Source organism: Falco rusticolus, chromosome Z, assembly GCF_015220075.1.
Source record: "Falco rusticolus isolate bFalRus1 chromosome Z, bFalRus1.pri, whole genome shotgun sequence".
Classification (NCBI taxonomy): Eukaryota; Metazoa; Chordata; class Aves; order Falconiformes; family Falconidae; genus Falco; species Falco rusticolus.
The window spans coordinates 2571466-2592018 of record NC_051210.1 but is presented as its reverse complement, the minus strand read 5'-3'; the positions used below and the strand labels follow the sequence as shown (position 1 = coordinate 2592018).

The following is a 20553-nucleotide window of genomic DNA, read 5'->3' as shown; positions in this document are numbered from 1 at the left end:
ATAATAATATAATATATATAATAATAATAATAATAATAAAAAACCCCAATCACACACCACCACCCCCCCACCCCCCCATATTTAATTAAATATCATTATGCTGTCCCAACCTTCTTCAGTTTATTTTTCCCTTTCCTTGACTGTGGTACCTTTGCTTTGGTAAATTGTCTCTGTAGACACATTTGCAGATGTCTTCTGTAACAGGAAGGAACAAGCTGCACTGGTGCAAACCAGGCCCAGTATCTGGCTCCCAAATGTAGATACAAAATGCAAAATATACATATGTTGGCCTAATACACCTGCAGTCTCCCGTAATTTTCAGATAAGAATTTCTTGAGCCTTGTGTTTTGTCCACTTAATAATTTTCTAACGGGTTTTCCTTCCTGTAATAATGGTAAGTTCATGTCCATCTCCCCTTGAATTCAAATCAGCTTCTCACAGCCACAAAATCATTTGTCAGTTTCTCTGGTCTACATGCACTCTGTAAAAACCACATCCTAAAACCTGATTCTCCCAGTTGATGTCCGCTAGTTCTGTCACACTCCTTGCCTTATCCAGCACAACACAGTGTCTTATTATCTGCTTGCGGGCAGTACAGAGAGAAAAGAGGGTGCAGAAAGCATGAATTTCTAAGTCCTCAGTTCTGAGAGTCTATAGGTACTAGTGGTATGGACTACCACTACTATAGTGATGCTCATGCTAGCCTTAATGTGGATGTGTTTCCTTTTATTTGTGTAAACCTGCCACCTGCTATCATGTGACCCCACTTTATTCTTACATTGTGAAAAATACTGTATACTGAATTCCTGACCTGCTTTTTCCACTCTGACTTTTTTTATTACATACAGAACTCCGAAGATTTGGCTCAAAGTTAAAAAACCCTACAACACAACCAATTTGCTAAGTGGTCTGTCAGTACTTTGGGCAACTGAGCTAGAAATCATTTACAGGATGGTATTGGACATGAATCCTGCACGGGAAAGCAGCGATCGCTCTCGTAAGGTAAGTGTTGACTAGGGGTTGCAGTGGCCCACTGTTTACTCCCAGTCATTATCCTATGTAAGCGTCAAAAATATACAGAAATAAATAGCATTTACACTGACTTGCTACATTCTGGATCAGACTTACATACTAATTTTTCCAACATCACAGCAGCAATCTTATCACATGCTGCCACCCATCCTGAACATACACTCTCTGGCTTCTCCTGCTTCTGTTTCAAGTAGTCATTGTTTATCTTAGATATAAACCTTTCTGTAAAAAAAACCACCACATTTACATTACTGTAATAGGTTAGTTAGAGCAGTTTCTGAGCTGTAAAAAGCCTCCTAAATAGTTTCTATGGCAATGTGGACCTAAAATTAGAGTGATAAACTAATTAATAAGAAAATAACAGAACTGCCTGCCTTTGTTTTTATCACTGCTACATGACGATTAAATCAAGTGCAGTTCATTGAAGGATCTGCATTTTACAAACAATGCCTTTTTAGAATCACGGCATTCAGCTTCTTATTACTTTTCAGTGTAATCCATGAAGTAATGGGTGATACAATGCGAAGTGACAGGTGATAAAATTGTCTAAAAAGCCTCTCATGTAGTCTGTATTCCAGTTCTAAAGACCATGTTGCTTAAATGCAATACTAAAATGAGATTTACAGTTCTCTGTAAACTGAGGAACAGATTAAATTTGAATAATTGATTTTAATGTTTTCATTTATTTTCTTGTGCATTAAAGTTTAACCTGCTTATATCTTTTAATGCAAAAAATAAAATCCAGTTCCCAGAATTCACTTGTTTCAGTCAAAATGGAACAGAAAGGCTCACGCAATGTGGAGGACTGCAATGTAAATTAGCCAATTTCCACTTCCAAGTGAGCTTCCATATAGGTGACAGGGTTTTTTAATCACGGAAATAGATGTTCCTCAATGACAACATTTAGATCCATTGCTCCCTTTTTTACCAGAATGCTATTATTCCATTTGAAGTTGACTTTTCAGAGGGTCCAAAAATACAACACTGTGGTCCTTTGCTACATACCCTCTCTTGCTCCGGTAATGGATGCCATTATTGTTTCATTAGAACTAAACCAATAACATTCCTGACATTTCACCAGAAAAGTTGGTGTAATCAATATGTTAAAAAAAATTAGAGTGGAAAGAAGGAGAATGGTTGCACCCTTCCCATGTGCATCTGCAGAGATACAAAGTAACTCAACATGCAAAATTCTCAAAAGACCCTTCCTTCCTTCTCTTTTTATGATGTTTTATTTATGATGTATATTTTAAATGGAAAATTACCTTAGAAATTTTTTAGAATCTTGGTTAGAGAGACTCAGACTGCCTTAGCCACACAATATCACGTATAGTAGGATGGGGAATAAAGAGGACCATGTTAAAACTCCCTGATAATAACCCTCAATAACTCTAAATTCTCATAAAAGAGATTTCATTTTTAATATCAAAAGACTTTCTAGGACTATGATTATTGCTGTGAACCTTGGAAAACAAGACTTCAAAGTTCCTCTCAAATAAAAACAACCCCTCTGATGTTTTTGGAACACAAACCAAAACTACTGGCCCTGCAATTTATACTGGTGTACATTTGGGGAAGTGAAAAGAATAAACGGTTTGGTGGCAGATGTTGAAAAAATGGTCAACCAATAAAACAGGAAGCTGTTTTAAGCAGCTGAGGTTTATTTTGAGTAAAGCAGTCCTCCCACTGGAGATAGGTCTGTGGGGCAGGCAATAAGCAAGCTTGTCTAAGAAGCAAAATGAGAGTATCATTCATGCATGGGTTTGCGCGGCCGGCTATGGTGCCGGGGCTGCCGGGCGCCGCCGGGCCCCGCCGCGGGCCTGCCCCCGTGCCCGGTGGAGCCCGTGGCCGCCGGCTGCCAGACGGCCCGGCGCTGGCCACGGCCCGGCCCAGCCCCGGCGGGAGCCCCTGGGGGGCAGCGCGGCTGAGGGGGGGGAAATGGCCCACGGAGCTGCGGGAGAGAGCAGAGAGCCTGCCTGAGAGCAGCGGCCCTGCAGCCCCCGGGCCGGGCAGGGAGCCGGGGGGGACCGGCCCGGAGCAGAGCCCCCCCGGCAGGGCAGGCAGGGCAGGGCCGGGCAGGGGGAGGCCGGGGGGACCGGCCCGGAGCAGAGCCCCCCCGGCAGGGCAGGGCAGGCAGGGCCGGGCAGGGGGAGGCCGGGGGACCGGCCCGGAGCAGAGCCCCCCCAGGCAGGGCAGGCAGGGCCGGGCAGGGAGGCCGGGGGGACCGGCCCGGAGCAGAGCCCCCCCGGCAGGCAGGGCAGGCCGGGCAGGGGAGGCCGGGGGGGACCGGCCCGGAGCAGAGCCCCCCGGCAGGGCAGGGCAGGGCCGGGCAGGGGGAGCCGGGGGGACCGGCCCGGAGCAGAGCCCCCCGGCAGGGCAGGGCAGGGCCGGGAGGGCCGGCAGGGGAGGCCGGGGGGACCGGCCCGGCAGAGCCCCCCCGGCAGGGCGGGCCGGGCAGGGCCGGCAGGGGGAGGCCGGGGGGACCGGCCCGGAGCAGAGCCCCCCGGCAGGGGCAGGGCAGGGCCGGGCAGGGCCGGGCAGGGCAGCCCGCGGGCAGCCCAGGGCCGGGCAGGCCGTGCCCCCCGCCCGGGGAGGGCCCCGCGGGCAGGGCAGCACACGGTGTGTCAGGGCCGGGGGATCTCTCCCCGCCCTGCCCTGCTGTGGCCGGCCCCAAAGGCCCCCGGCTTCCCCCGGCGGAGCCCGCTGTGCCGGGAGGGAACTGCCGAGCGCTCTCCCTGCCCGGGCCTCGCCCCACCAGCCGGGGTTACAGGGGCTCTGCCCGGCACCGCGCGGGGGGCGCCGGCGGCCGGCAGCGCCGGCACCGCGGGGCGCCGGCCAGCCCGCCGCAGTTAGTTACCTGGCACCTCGCTACTGATGGTCAGGCCATCGCTCCCATAGCTCATTCGAATTTGGCTCCCATTCTCCAATGTGTGATCCCCCATTGCTGTGATGTCCACATTCTTGATTGAGTGTCACCCCATCCATTGTATAGGTATCAGCATATTAACACATTATATACAGAAGAAAATTACGGCATTTCCAGAGTCCTGTTAAAGTGGAAGAAGAATCTTCAAGGCTGAATATCATGAGAGACACTGAAATAATACGGCTTTCTTTGTGGTGGACTTGTGTGTTGCTCCCACTACGTGACTGCTTGTTCTGATGTCCTTGCCTGAATTTGGAGCACCTATGCTTTGCTAATTCAGCTGATCAGTGAGTTTTAGTCTCAACACTGCCATGTAGGTGGCTAGTGAGTCAAGAAACCACCCTCTAAAAATCTCTTACTTTTATTCTTTGGCTCCATGAAACATCAGCTGAAGCTGCCTGGTACCTCTCAAAAAAAGCAAGTCTTAGCTACTCCTCCAACATGCTATTGAGGTTTCCAAAGTTCAGGATACTCAGCATGTGTAGCAACACACAAAACTGAATCCACAATATTTTACATCTGGTATACAGTGGCAGTGTTTGAGTTCAAAGTAACGTAAGTATAAATAAGGCAAACTGAAGAACTTCTCAAAGTAAAGTCAGTAAAAATAAAATCAGATACAGGGATATACAGTGAATTACTGTTTCGAGCCTTTGTAATATTTCTGATGTTGCCAAAAGGCGATCATTAACAACCTGCAGTAAGGCCTTTAAAACCATTCTGATAGTTTCTAAGAAAACACTGTGATATAATTCTCATTACCTCTTAACAAAGATGACCCATTAAATGGGTCTAAATATTTTTACATTTGCCGATTAGAAATAATAGAGCTCCAGTTTTTACAGGGGTGTTTTCCCTTTACTAGCTATATATAGAGTTAACTTCTAATTGGAAGTATCTTCTGCTTAAGTATACAACAAAGAAAGGCTGGGTTGAAATAGGATTAATATATCTTGTGGTTAATTAAACACAAAGCTTCTAAGGGATCACTCCAACAACAAAAGCAATTAAGACTTGGTTATGTATAGGACATAATTAGGCAGGAAGTTCTTGTAATCCAAGAACTTAGTTTTAAGCATGCAGTTCTTTAAAATAATCTATTATCTGACTTACTTTAGAGAAATTTATCAAATGTGAGTATAAGCACTGACAACTCAGATCTGTTATGAGCTCTGTCCCATGTCAAAGATGAATTATAGATTAAAAAAGGTGGCTCCATTCTGAGAAAATTTGCCTCTGTTTCTATCTTTATGACTGTTGACTGTGTCTCAGCTCCTGTGAGTGTATGTCATACAGATACAAGCCCAAAATCAGTGAGGAAATTCCAACAAGGGTCTGTTTCAATGCTATATTACAAGTCTCAAGGTGCTCTGAACAAAACACAGATAATTGGAGAATGTTTAGTTGCAGTATTTTTGTGTATACTGCAATTTCCCTTTTAAATTCTCTTTCTCACATTTTCTGCTAAGATTTTTCTCTTCTGTCATATTTTTTGACAGGGAAACTGCTCTTGCGTTACTTGAGGATCTAGCAGGATGAATAATACTAGGCAGAGTGGAAAGAGGGTCTTGGACAATACATTTCTATATAGACACACCTGACTTAACATGGAAACCAAAACCAAAAAAAAACAAGATAATATGTATCCTGCTGAGACAAACACTGAACTATGAGTGAGTGGGATGTTATTAGGGAAAAATGAATGATGAAACCAATTAATAGGCTAAGATTCAGGAACAGCAAAGAAATGTCCATATTTAGTTTATGTGATGTATTAACATGCTGAGATAGGGCCGTTTCATTTTTCTGATTACTGCTAGGTAAATGTCAGCCCGGTTAAGCATGTTTCCCCCTCCTCTGAAGAAGTCTGCAAGGTAGTTCATTGCCTTCTAATTTAGATTAATTTGAGGTTCCTTTGCCACCACTACCTATTTGTGTTTGCATATCAATTTAATTATTACATAGCAAAAAAAAATACAATCTCTGTCCACCGTTTGCCAAGCTAGGAGCAGATCTGTTTCTATGTACTTTGTGTAGGGAACAGAATATGGAAATGAATGGCAGATTTTGAGCAAACATGTTCCGAAGTCAACCAGAATCTTATAATACAGTTTCACTGTGTTTTGAAAGTGGCATAAAGACTAAAATCATACGAATGCAAAATTGAGAGGCCTATTCAGTGAAGAATACCTTTCCAAGACCTTTGTATATTTTACTCATAAGATCTTGACAGTTACATGAAGAAAATGTAAGTGCTTGCTTAGTCAAGAAGTAACAATTGGGAACAAACATGCAGGGCTAATAAAAACAGCACAGTCCAGTTAATAAAGCATCGAGCTATCAGAAAACAGAACCAGACTCAGTTCCACTCTATTTGTTTGCTTTCACCCTGCACTGGCTTTTGTCTCATCTGCTTTTACATCAGGTATTTCTTGCTGCTTAAAGATAGTTGACCTTGTCAAGGTCTCTTCATTTCTCTCCGTCATCTGTATTTTTTTTGTCATCCTTTTGTCTTGTTGAGACTGAAAGTATCGTGGGGCAACAACTGTGTCCAATTGTGCATGAGTCTAAAACTAAATCAGATGTAGCTGTGAAAACAATGAACAGTTTTATTATGGAAAAGTGGATGCTGTTTTGAAACACTCCCGTGGAAGAAGAAGGCATGCATAAGGAACACGTGTGCACCCTTTCTTTCTCTATTTCTACCTAGCCAACTTTGTAGCCATTTTGTTATTTTAAGACAGGGCAAGGAAATCAGACTTTTGTTTCGTAAATAGAGACAGAACACTTATTTCAAATCAGTGGAAAGGATAAGTAGGTAAAACAGGCAGGAATTTAATAAAAAAATGAAAAAATAACATCTTTCCATTAAAATGTAATGAATGCCATTTTCAGAAGGTGCTTCTATTGGCACCAAGGAAGAGCAAAATTTCTACTGTAAATACACAGTAACAAAAATACTTCAGACTCAAATCCTGTGTACATCAAAATTCAGAACAACCAGGGAGTTTTTACTTACACTCCCAGATTTTGTAAACAAGATCAAAACCTGTTATTGTAATAGGAAATGGGTCATTATTCAATTTTACTTTCATCTGCAGGGGAGTGATACACAGAAAAACTACAAGTCAGTAAGGCAACTGACAATACTCTCTTGCAGTGCTTGAGAGCTAGACATGATTCAACTGTTTATGGAAACTTCACGAGTGATTTTTGTTAGTGATGATGAATTTGTTATGTTTCAAAGATGGAACACTGATTTAGCTCCTCATTTTTTACCGAAGACTTAACAGAGAGAGTAGGGCGTATAATTCACTGTACAGAGTAGGACATTGTGCAATGAAACATTTTTCTCCTATAAAATCTTAACTGTACTGATTTACAGTTCAGATGGACTCTTTCCTTTGTACTCGTTTATTAAGGTGTCATCAAACAAATTTTTGTTGCAGGAAACAACCATGCTGTATCTATTTGTTGACTATTTCCTGGACACATTGCAACAAAAACCTTCTGTACTCTGCCTGTCCTTCTAACAATCTCTTTGTTTTTGGCCAGAGTAAAATCAATGATTCTACCAAGGCTCTAGACTCTGCTACCTAAATGATAAAATGCACCCTAAATACACCATTGAAAAAGCAAAATAAACCAAGACTTTATGCCACCTTATTTAATTCCAAGGCTTAAATACAATTACTACTATAAACATTTCCATAAAATGAAAGGCAGAAGAAAGCTTTGCAAAGTCAAAAGCAATTTAGGAAGGGAATCGTGCTGAAATGCACGATTTAGTAGCATTATTAATGTGAATAATGCATTTAACTTGAAATTATTTGGGGGGAAAACTGGGTGAGAGAGCAACTTCTGGAATGTCCATCAAATATTTGCTGACAGGTAACTGTGACTAGGAAATCAAGGCATACCTTTTAATACCATTTCTCTAAGCTATGTTTTTGTTAGTAGTGTCAAGAAAGTGTTGGCAACATATGGAGAGATGAGGCTTTAAAACAAAAAATGGGGGAAAAAAAGCTTGCTCATCATCTTGAGCTAGACACTGCCCTAAAAGCTAATAGTGACCATCTAGTTGTAAACTTAGAGTGGAGAAGTCAGTAAAGTGATCTGTTTGTATCTCTAGTCCAGGTAGTGCAAAGTAGGTAAATTCAGCCATGCGCAATTTAGAAGCGAGTATCCCTCTTTACCTCCCTTTGACTAAATCACTCAGAGCTATTTGTCCATTTCTACTTTATTCTACCACTGGCTCTTTTCATAGGGAAATTTATCTGTAGCAAGTTTCTGGAAAAGTATGGGACAGGAAAGATCCATATTAATAATTTAATTATGCCCTGTTACATTGCTGCATGCTGTGAATGTTAGTGTGTGAGCAGGATATTACCCTGTGAAGCTGCTCATCAAGGTAAGCATAAGACCAAGGAGATGCCAAAGCTGAGTGACCAAGTTAAGTCCTCTGAGCAGAAATGACAGCTGCCTTGCCAAGAACCACAGGGAAGGAAAAAGATACTGATTTGAAAAGATAAAATGACCAGTATAGACTGTAAATATCTTTCAGTATCCCAATAAAAAGCATAGCACAAAGAAAGCTTGACCTCTATACAACTTGTCATTCGCCATCTGAAATCTAAGAACTTACTTTTCTGCTTGTGAGAAATTGTAATTAAGAAACAGTACCAACTCTGCATCTGAAGAGTGAAAAGACCTTTTGTTGTTGTACACGTAAAAGACATTGATTCCTTTCCTGATCTGTGGGTGATGGCTGTGGCTTATTGAAGCTGCAGAGAAAGATACATGCCTGTTGTTTACCATGTGTTACAATTAAGCGTACAATTCCCATAGAATACTGTATCTTTCAAAGACCAGTCACAACACACTGCTTAGCAGTCCAAGCCTTCTAGTAGTCATGTAATTTCCTCACTATGTTAATAAAATAACGTTTTATCCTATTCCAATTTTGAGTCTTGCAAGTCCTTATTTAATTAATATGTTGTTAAGTGGTTGTTTTGTTTTTTGTTTGTTTTTTTTTTCCCCAGGGTGTGGGTGTTAAAATATTTAAGCCACTGACCAGATAGAAACCACTTATTTGGGTACTTTAAACAGTATTGGTATTAATGCTTGCTTTGCTAATGGTGCAATTCAAAAGGTAATTAAACAATCTACACAATTTTCTCCTTATGAGTTGTTTTCAGCATTTAGGAAATACTACAGTGTAGTGATTTCCTATCTAGTAAGCCTCTGCAGAATTCATTACAAATAAACAGGTAAATACAACAAAAAAGAGGAGAAAGAGGCAGGTGCAATAATAGATGAGAAGCAAATACCACATGAGATACAGGAAACAGCATTCTTTTATTGTAGTAACAGAATGAACACCAGCATTAAAATATGCCTAGCTAACCAATACGAGATGAAAAATAATGTTCTCTACCCATATTAAAAAAGGGGAGTATTGACCTCACATAACTTTCACGTTCAAAAATTCATCTTCTGGTTTAAGCTAATTGTCTGTCTCTGTGGCTAACAGAGTAAAGGCTTATCTCCAGGATGATTCATAACAGGAAACATAAGACGATTACTTAGGGTAGGATGAATTATTTCCTGATAGTGCTGTCCTGTTTCCATTGACTATAGAAGAAGCCTAAGCAACTAATTAGAAATAGGTATTTTAAGGTATCTATAAATTGCATATGTAAATTTTACATATAGAATCTGTAAATTTAAATTTTTCTGTAGTTTAGTCCCTTTGCATGAGGTTATATAGCCAATAACTTGGAGAAACACACAAAAAAGGTCTGGGTTGTCTCTCTAGGCTCGTGTTAGCTGTGCTGTGCATGAGGCTGCTGGAGCTGACATAGCATTAGGCATGATTGCCCTCTGTCTTCCCTTGATCCTCATTTATCTTAGTAATTAGACAATTTCAGATGACTTGTGGTGGTGGTGCAAAGCACAACATGTACCACTGTCAAGTTTTGTAAATACTGGAGAAATGTAGTACAGTCTACTTTCTATGAGTACTCTACAAAAAAACCCAAAGCAACAAACAAACCAACCCCCCCCCCCCAAAAAAAAAAAAAACAAACCACCAAAAACCCCAAAAGCAAAAGCTGGGTGTGATTTAGCCTTTAAATAATATTTTTTTTATTTGATCACTTAGAAGCTTAAACACTGTAAAAAATTCCAGAAAAAGAATATAAGTAGATTCTATAATGGCATGAGACTTTGTAGATGTTTTTGCATATATGTAAAAAAAATGTGATTAGTTATTTGGAATATAATTTTTCCTTTGTTTTCAAACAAGAGACCTTGTGATGTAAAAAAGATGGTCAAGTATTAAACTGAAAGAATGAGTCAACTGCAGCACTCAGGCAATTGTTTTCAGGCGGTGTTGATGAGAAATCTCAGTAGTATTGTCTAATGCTGGAGATTAATTTGGAGGAAAATTCCCAACCTGTATGCTTTATACTCATCACATTTTAAAAAAGTGTAGGTATATATGTAACAGTGGCTTTTCCAATCTTCAAACAATCTGCTATCTTTATTAGCAACTGTTTTTTCCCTAATAGCGCTTAGCTGATCCGTCACGTACAATCAGCAAGAGAAACATTAAAATAAGACATTGCTTGTTGCTCCACTCTGCTGTTTAAGGGAAAGATTATTTTCTTAAATCAACTGAGCTCAATGGTAGATATATAAAGTAACTGTGAATAAACTGTATCAGGTTTATTATTCATGCACATGAAGCTGCAGAACCTTCCACTAGCTTTGCAGCAAAATACAAGCTAAGCAACCAGATGAAAGTCATTTTGCAGCACGTAAACTGTTTTAAAGTTTCAGGAACAGCTATAGACATAAAGCTAGTGCAGTGCTGCTGGTGACCTGAAGATAATATGGAGATGCAAAAGGAACCTCAGCAGGCTGCCAGGTTGGGCATCTTTTTCATCTAGCTGTGCTCTGTAGAGAGACAAGCCTTCAAAACCCTAGCCTATCAGATAAAGCAGTTTGGTTTAGGGGGCAGAAGAAAGCTCCAAATATTGGGAGACACCAAATGAAACGAGATGCCTCAGCTCCAAGGAATATTGCAGAGGATGGTAGATCAGAGAAACATCAGAGAAATTACTTGCTAAGCACCAGGCAGAAGAAAAATGGGCAAAGGCACTAAAGCAGAGGGTGTTGCTGTCCTTATCAGGTAGTGAACGAGAGTGGGAAACTAATACAAAGACAGATACGGCACCTGTTGGTTTAACAGAAATATGGAAATATTTTATACCACCAAAACTTAACTAACAGTAAATAGAGAAAAAGGAAGTTTAATATGCTGTCCTGATTTCATGATCAGTAACTGGAGAAAAAATGTTAATTCTTTTGAATGATCGTCTCAGCTAGGAAAATGAGATACAGAGTGGTGAAAATCTATTTACCAGAGCATTCACCAAGCTATGTGAAAATCAGAAGGAATAACTTTCAATAATCTTTATAGCCTCAGTGTCTCATTCTGGGCATAAGGTGGAAAGTTCTTTAACATTTCCTTTAATGTCCAATGACAAACAGGGAGTGGTGTGACCAGCTGGAATGACAGTCCTGGATTGTGTCCAGGAGGAGCAGAAGCACTCCCAAAACTGGCAAAGCAGCCTGGTCATGGTAGCTCAGCAAGAGATCCTGGGAAAAGCCTGTGAATTGGTTAAAGGTAGCGAGTGATGCTGAGAAGCAAATCGAAGTAATGAGAGAAAGGGACTGCCTTGAAGCAAAGTGAAGTTTAGGCTTTTCTTTATTTTCTCAGTAATTAAATTGAAATGCTTTACCTCATGTAGTTTATGTTGCTTATATATAATTATGGGAAGCAAAAAATTATTTTTTTAATTTTCACTTCCCCACATCCCCCTAATCTTTAATTTTATTCAGTTGATTTCACAGAGTGTCTCCAAAAGGGAGGAACTCCCTACAGAAAGTGTTTAGGAGTAGAGGGAGTTGCTGGAACTGATTACTCGCATTAGATTTGGTAGCAAACCTGAACAACTATGTTGTTCTGTATCACCAAGCTGCATAGATTTCAACTGTGATGAGAACAGAAATGCTAAATAGGTGGATTACCCAAGTTAATGGAAGCTCCTCTGCTATGAACTAGGCTAGGTAACTGACATAGCTTCTGCAGCATCATGTTTACAGGAATCGCAAGATGCCCTTGAGCAAGCATGTGGGGGAATTCAGATGAAGAGTATGACTGAGGTGGAAAAGTACGATTTTGGTCACCTAATCTCATTAACTTTTCCTCCACGTCACAAAAATACTTTCTTCCATTGCTAATGATGGTGTTTGGTGTAAAGGAGTGTTGTGTGGGGAACCTGGGGTTTGTAAGTGATTAGAGTCTAGATCACAAGAGATTTCAACAATTGCAGCAGCAATAAGGTAAGTATTCTTCTCTAATCTGAAAATGCACTGTCTGTGTGTGAAGCCACATAATGCTTCATATTCCTGACTCTGGAGCTAAATTATAGATGTAGCAATCCAGAATATTTTAAACCAAAGAGCACACTTGTTAATGGCTGCATTTTTAAATACACAGAAGATTTAGGATTTTCTTTTTTAGAGAAAACCAAGTAAAACAACCTCAGCTCAAGACAGTTAAGCATTTACCTCTAGGGTAAAAGTGCTGTGAGCGGCCCCCAAGTAGCAAGTAGCGTTTATGCACGATGCAAACATCACCTCTCAGCACCCTTTATCACAGCAGTCACGCTGCGATTTATGCCAGCAAGCTTTTAAACAGAGGAACAGTTGATAGCAATGGCGTTTGGGCAAGGATCCCCCCCAAAAGCCAGAACAGATCTGTCCAAGTCACCCACATACCACACACTACAACAATAACTTTCAAAGGCATTCAGTAGGCTCTTACCCAATTTCAGAGGCCTTCTAGTGAAAACTATAAAAGGTAAACCAAACAAGCATGTAGAGAAAATTCAAAAGGCATGGAAAGCTAACACTGTGAAATACCATTTTGGTAGGTCAGCCACTTTAGCAAAATTCAGAAATCTGTGTCTTACTTTAAGCCTCTTTTAGGATACCATGGAATCCTTGCTGGGATCATTCCTTGTAATGTGTAATTGCTGAGGGAAAAGGGCATACAGATAAGTTTGCTTTCATACTCTTTTTTCTTCCAAATGTGTTTTGACTAAACTCGATGAAAGCAGTATGACTATAAAATTGCAGCCAGTGTGTTAAAAGGTTACCATACAATACTCTGCATTTTAAGGTAAAAATAGAGAACTACCAGCAAAAAAGAACAATGAACAGACAAATCTAAATGACAGGCATGTCTTTCTTACAGAATCTTACCTAGACTTGAAGGATTTGAACCCATCTCTACTCACAGACTGAATTCAGAATAAACAACCTATAGTGGAAATTAACAACCAACTTTAGCACTGAAGGAACAAGTGGATTTAATGCCTCCTGTTTTGTTTTTTTTTTCATTCAAGAAATGTTATGATACTCGTTTGGAGAAATATCACAAGTATAATGACTTTCAGGAAAGGGTAAATTGGTCATATTCCTGTGAAGATAATGAACTTGTATCATAGCTGTATGACAAAGGAACTACAAGACGAGTATTTCTTCACAACTTTCTTTTATACCAGATAAAAAAAAAAGTATGCCTGATGCTTCAAGGACTTGCAGAGACTGTGCAAGTGGTCAGATTAAAGTTGCAGGTTCAGGTAGGCTCATACATAGCAAGACTTAGAACAGAATCGAAAATTTTAGAATGTAAGAAGTAACTCTGCAGCCCCTTGCCACCTGTAGTTGATTAAAAATCCACTGTCACCCACCAGCGGAATAACACATCACAGGGTGTTTCTGTGGAGTCTCTGCACATCCTTGGTTTCTTGTTATCACTGATGGGGCTAAATTTGATACAACTGCCTTTCTTTTATCTGCTTCTCCACTAAAATTTTCCTTCTCTCCAGAAGTTACTAACTGCTGTTTCAAGAAGCTGCTCTAAAAATCTTTCAGCAAATCCCATGTTCTTCACTCCTTCAAAAGCTAAACAGACAAACCAACTGCTCCTTCCTTTCTGTATGTGTGTAAACTTGGAGAAAAGTTAATAATCATATTGCTAAACTGCTGAGCAACTGTAGGTAAAAAAGCTCATATGTCATAATTTATATGTGAAAAGATTGCAGGGGGTTAGTAGCCAGTCTAGTGCTATTGAGGCTTCCTACTGAGAACTGCACTGCAAACTGGCAGCTGACTCAAAACACTATTTTCAACATTTCTAAAAATGCAAATGTGTCAGCAACTGGTCAAATAGGCTTCCATATCGGTGATTTATTGCACTCTTTCACATTAGTGTACTACTGACCTGTACAAATCACTCCCAGGCTGAAAACAACGCCTGTGCACAGCTTTATAATGAATGCATGCGCTAAATCAGTCTTGCTAGTTTCAGAGAGGTGTTGGAAGGTAATTTTGAGCTGTCTCAATTAGACAAAGATAATTTCTATGAGCCAGATTTGTTAACGTGCACAAAGCTGAAGCAAATATGCTTTTCCAGGGAGCTTTGGAAGGATAGAAGGGGGGAAAAAAATCCTCTCTCTTAACAAGAGAGGAGAAGCCTCTTTTATGAGATCACTCACTGAATAAGTAAAACAGATCTGCAGCTACTATTTGTGTTCATTAACAAAGGAAAATTTATGGCTGCTGGGCAACTCGTAAGGTTTGGCTAGCGGAGCTGAAGGTTTCCCTGAGCAGGGTTTTCTGCAGTTGAGGTACCAAAGATGTGAAAATCTGTCTGGGCTTTCATAGCTTCATCATCTACCTGTGGCAGAGTTAGGATGGTTACATTCAGAAACAAGAATATGAGTGTAATCCTAAACCAGTTCAGCTGTCCCATACCTGAAATACAAAGAAGATAAGCACTTGGGAAAATGTCTGTGAAACTTTACCTGCAACCACTGTGACTGGTCATTGTGGCCAGAGGTCCAGGCATTAACTTTGCCTTGCTTGTCCAGCCGGGCTTTCCTGGGCTCCCAAGCAAACATGTCCATGTTGAGAGTACGGAAAACACTGGAGGCAGTAATTTGGTAGTCTTGTATATGTCCTGATTTCATCCCCAGGGGTTCAGAGCAGCCTGCAACAGCAAAATAAGATCTGTGACACTGCCTACTTATCTCTGTAAGTGGTTTAGGTCTTCTGTTACGGAAAAGAAAACTAGCAATTCTTGAAGGGAAGGCTTTAATCAAAACTATTGTTGGAGGAACTTGTGAACAAACAAATAAAAAATAGCCAATTCAAGGCACTTTATTTCAACACTACCTTGGAAGAATCAAAAAACAAGACAGAGAATTCAACGTATTTTATCCTGGCATAAATTTATGAAGGCATACAAACAGAAAAGATGACTTTCATCTCTTCTTATCTTGGTTTTATTTTCCTGTCCAGCAGCTTGCTATTGTTTCCTCTATTCAGTTTGATTTTCTCATCCTTTTATGCCACGACACATTAACCATGTGTTTGCCTGCTGAGGAAATACTTTTTTTTGCTTAAAGCCACTGCTGAAGTAAAATCTTAGCAACCACTGAGCTTTTTCTACAGTTCTGAATTTCTTTGACACCTAGCCAAAAAATGTAGAAAGCGCCAACACCCACTGACAGAATGGCAGACTACAGAAAGCCAACTGACTAGATGATTGCCTAAGAGAAATCAAGAGTTAATGGCTTATTTGTTTAAACCAGGTGGATGAACCACATCATTGAATTATTTTGATTCTAGCAAAAGCTAGATCTTGGGCTTCTCCTTTCTCTGTTGGGTGTCCATGGGAAAAAAAAAGAAATAAATTAGTAATTGGCATTATGTTCCTCTGCCTTGTTATTTTACACTGGGAACACAAAAGATACATTTGGACCCAGAAGAGGCAATAAGTAAGCTGACAACAAGCAGCAGTGTAACAATGGTACTGGAAGCCAAGGGAGGCAGATAAGCTGCCTGGTTTTAAGATTTAAAAGTAATTTAAAAATGCAGGCAAGTCAAGTGGCTGAGAGCAAGAGGGCTTCTAAGAGGTCAGGAAAGATGGATGTATGGTTGGATGGAGTCATGTTTGATGGTTGAGAAGAAGGTGAAAGATGGAGAGGGGAACATGAGGCTGGTTTCTCATTTCGTCCCTGCCCAGCTGTCAAAAACCTGCATATGTGAAGTTGTCCCAAAGTTTTCACCTCACAGCTTCATGTACCCTACTCAGTTCTGTAACTGACTTGACTCAGTTAAATTGCCAATAATATTTTAACATAGTTCACTGAGCGAGAGTGTGCCCAGGATCTAACATACTTGGTTTTGCAAGGAGTGCATCATCCCTGTGGATGCACAGAACCTTGACCTCATGTATCATTGGGAAGACAGCGGTTTTCTACCTGACACTCACATCCCACGCTGCTGAGCTGGCTCCTATCAGGTATTTGCTGAATTCACCAGCTGCATTGTGACGTATGTTATGTGACTCATATAAAGCACACTTGTAAGTTATGAAGGCTCTCCTGCTGCCACCATGACCCTACTCAGCTGGTGTCTCTTGAAAAAGACAATGCACTGTGACCACTTAAAAAACCTTCAACGTTTTATTTTGTTTTTCAATTTATTTGAGCTAGATATCAAAGCTGGTTCTCTTTTTCTTAAACATCCATTTATTCCACAGTATGTTTACCCAGATTTAAAGACCTGGTTTTGGTTTGGTTTTTTTTTTTTCAGTTTCTTTGATATTACTAGCAAAGACCTTGACCTTTTGGTCAGATTCTAGTTTCCGTTTCTCCTGTAGGTTTAACACACAGAATTAAGTGGAATTAGTAGGGATTCAAATCAGGAAGGTAAAATACGTACTCTCTGGGGGTCTAAAAGCAGGAGCAAATGTGTATTACCAGATGATAATAATAGTAATAATAATAATAGTAATAATAGTAAAATTAGTAATAATAATAATCATCATCATCATCATCATCATTATAATCTCTTTAATGTAGTAACTACTGTATTTAAAATTTGAAATACTGACATGATTCATATGCAATTAAAAAACAGAAAACAGAGTTAATCTTTGAGAAAAAGCCAACCCTTCTGATTCTCAGTGCACAAATGGAAATTGCACTGCCTTGTCCATAGAAGGGACTACCTAGTTCAAATCAACCAACCAATTTTCCTGGGAGTAGGAGGGAGCAATTGGCAGTACAAATGAGAGTCATCTGTTGCTTTAGAGAAGGACTTTGCTTATTATTAAATTCTGAAGTATCACTCCAGGATCACAAGGGCTTTCATCAGGAACATTTCATCCAAGGAATGTGAAGGAGGTTCCTGACACAAAAAACATGGGTTGTCAAAACTGTTTTTCAGTGCTGGTCCAATCCATCAAAAGCAGTTGTATTTTCTCTGAGTATTATCATTGATTTATGAAACAACAGATGTGTCTGCTTGTGTGTTTGTGCATGCGTGCATGTGGTAATAGGATTTTACACTCGCCTTCCTTCTCCACTGCCCCAAAGAGAGGATGAAGACAGTTGTTAAAAGGTGACAGGAGAAAGTGAGAACCATGAGAAACAGAAGAGACGAACATGATGCACGTGGGTAGTAGAACAGTGTCTTAGTGCTGTGTCACAGAGAGCAACAGCAGACCCCCGTCATTCCCAGCTACAATGGCGCCCTGCTGCAATGACAGAGGACAATGACTGTTTATTTTGATAGGCAACCCACAGTGCAAAGGGCAGAATCATCAAACTGGTACAAAGCTTTGTGTCTGTAGGTAGTCATCCCTCACAGAAGTGTATTTATAATAATGCTTAAGATTCCCTGGGACATCTCCTCTTTATTGCACTGTATCTTCTTTAAATTTGCTTTGCAATGTCGCTGTGAAAGGATTCAATCTCCTTTACCATTTTTACAACCTGTTAAAAGTTAGAGAGAGCTGACGTAGACAGACAGCTATGCTCAATGGAGAATCTTAGGTGCAAATGTTTCAGGTGCTTCAGATATCATCATGTGTGATAAATGATATCTGATAACTCTGTATGTTTAAACCTAGCTAGGTATAAGTTTGCAGTTACTTATTTGGTCTAGCTCAAAGAAACAGGAGAAGTGAAATAATGAGGATAAGTGTGTATTAGTGTCTGAAAACTGAAACAATTCACACAAAGGTTTTTCTCTGTTGACTCTTCTGAGGGCACAATATATTACTTTTCAGTTTGTATCCTGTACGATGCCCCTCATATACGTCTTCTTTCAAGAAAGCTGAACCCCCCAAGGAAATATTAAATACCCAGTGCAGCAGAGGCAAAACCACAAATGGATCTGCATGCAAAGGTCTACATATGTCTTGTCTTGGGCCAGGATTAATATAGTATTGGCAAAAGCAGCACATTCAATTATTTGAGGGCAAAGGTGATTTTTTTTTTTATTAATACCATAATATTTTTATTTTCTGAAAATCAAGAGATTTAAAAAAAATTTCTTCCTATTAATGAACATAGGATTCCTTCCTAGATTAGTTGGTGTTAAAAATGAACAAGGGGAGGGGGATTTAGCACTAAATGCAGATATTACAAAGTCCCCTTGTGTGTGCGTTTGTGTGAATGGTACCTAAGGTACTGTTAGAATAGAGAAAGAGTTACCAGGCAACACTCCAAAAAGAGGAAAATTACATGCTCAGGAGATGCTATGAGTCTCACAAGGATGGTTAAGATCTGGGGACCAGCATCCCTTTGCAAGAACTAACAAACTCAGAACACCAAGAATTTGCTGAATGGGTATCACAGCCACACCCAATACACGAGCACCAACACCGTATGGCACAGGGCACCCGTGCAAGAACGGGCAGAGGCTGCTATATGCAGATATTTGCGGCATGTGCGTGGAACTGCACAGTCAACGTGACTCTGTTGTGCTGTCCTGGTTTCGACTGGGGACGGAATTCATTTTTCTTCCTAGTAGTGTGGTACTCCGTGCCTGTGATTGGATTTAGTATGAGATTACTGTTGATAACCACACTGATCTTTTTTTTTGTTGTTTGCTAGGCCAATGCTTACACTAAGTTGAGGACTTTTCAGCTGCTCATGCCCTGCCAGTGAGAAGGCTGGAGAGGCGCAAGGAGCTGGGAGGGGACACAGCCAGGGCAGCTGAGCCCTAGCCAAAGGGATATTCCGTACCACAAAACGTCCTGCTCAGCATATGAGCTTTGGGGAGCTGGCCGGGGTGCGTGGTCGCTGCTGAGGACTGGCTGGGCTATGGTCAGCAGGTGTGAGCAACTGTATTGTGCATCCTTATGTTTCCTATTGAGTTTTATTTATCTTTTTTTGTTATCTCCCCTTTTCATTAGATTATGTATTTTATTAAATATAATAACAATAACAATAATAACAACCACATTTTAATACATGTATTTCAATTATTGAGCTGTTTTTTATCTCAACTCCCGGGTTTTACCTTTTTCCGATTCTCCTTCCATTCCACAGGGGAAGGGCGTAAGTGAGCAGTTGTTGGTAGTTTGCTGCTGGCCTGGGGTTTATAGCCCACCAATATGTTGTGAACAGTTATCAGTTTTTACAAACAACACCTGGATGCTACTATTAATAACAGCTTAATGAATAAAGGCATGGTAGTAAACACGAGCTTGATCTTTTCTTCTGCCCACATCAATCCGCTACAAAGAATGGGAATTTACAACACAGAGATGCACAAAATCACAAGGTAAAGCAGAACACAAGGCCATGAAAATAATGCCTATTTATTGATGGCCAACTCCACAGCACTGATAGCATTGATCGTGGTTTCAATAAGATCTGACCATAGGTCCTGATAAGTGAAGCTATTATGAGCCATAGAGCAGATGATACTGAACATTTTGCTGAAGTTTGTCCATAAAAAACCTTTAGTTTTTATCATGATCCTGGTAGCTGCAAGACAGCCTTCCTCTGTTCAGTAGTGACTCGTCTCTAGCACCAGGACATGTTAGAGGAAGCCAGACCTCAAAGGTTTTTCTGCCTAAGACAGACCACCTGGAATTAGAGGTGAATTAGTCTGTCGTTATGTATAATTACACTCTTCTTTCGGTAAGATTGAAATTGTTTCTGCTGAGGCTGGCTGCCTGCAGTTCTAAGAAGATGACCTGTGAAACTGTTAGGAGACCACTGAAATGAATTAATTCAGTAGCTTTCACCAGTTCTTTGAGCAAACAATTCCTGGTCATTCTGGCAAGGACTTACTCTAATTGTGGTTCCAGAATGGAAGACATACAAAAAAATAAAATAACTAATCAATAGCCTAAAGCAGCTCGACAGAATTTGCTATTTACTCTCAACCTAATCTATATTGGAAAGGGCCTACAGTGAGAATTAATGCATTAACTTTCATTTCTGAATTGGTTTTGATGCCACTAGAGACTGAGAATTATTAACTCCTGCTTTTGATATATCATTCGTGAACTGGGATGACTATTTTTTGTGCAGTAAGCAGGCAGCCACATAAAAATCATTCGTACCTGAATTCGTGGAGCACTCCTACCGGTAAAGGTTGATCTGTGAAAAGATAAAAAATTTACATGCTTACTGAATTTGTAAGGGAAC

The 20553-nt window shown here is 40.5% G+C and overlaps 1 protein-coding gene across 1 annotated transcript in view; it reads left to right on the top strand.

The window, feature by feature from the left end:
* Window positions 1–20553, top strand: part of EDIL3 (EGF like repeats and discoidin domains 3) — a 267679-nt gene that overhangs the window by 201996 nt on the left and 45130 nt on the right. Inside the window, exon 9 of the mRNA XM_037373731.1 lies at window positions 5324–5377. Within this exon, the coding sequence (XP_037229628.1) occupies window positions 5324–5377 (54 nt within the window). The remainder of the gene's footprint in view (window positions 1–5323; window positions 5378–20553) is intronic.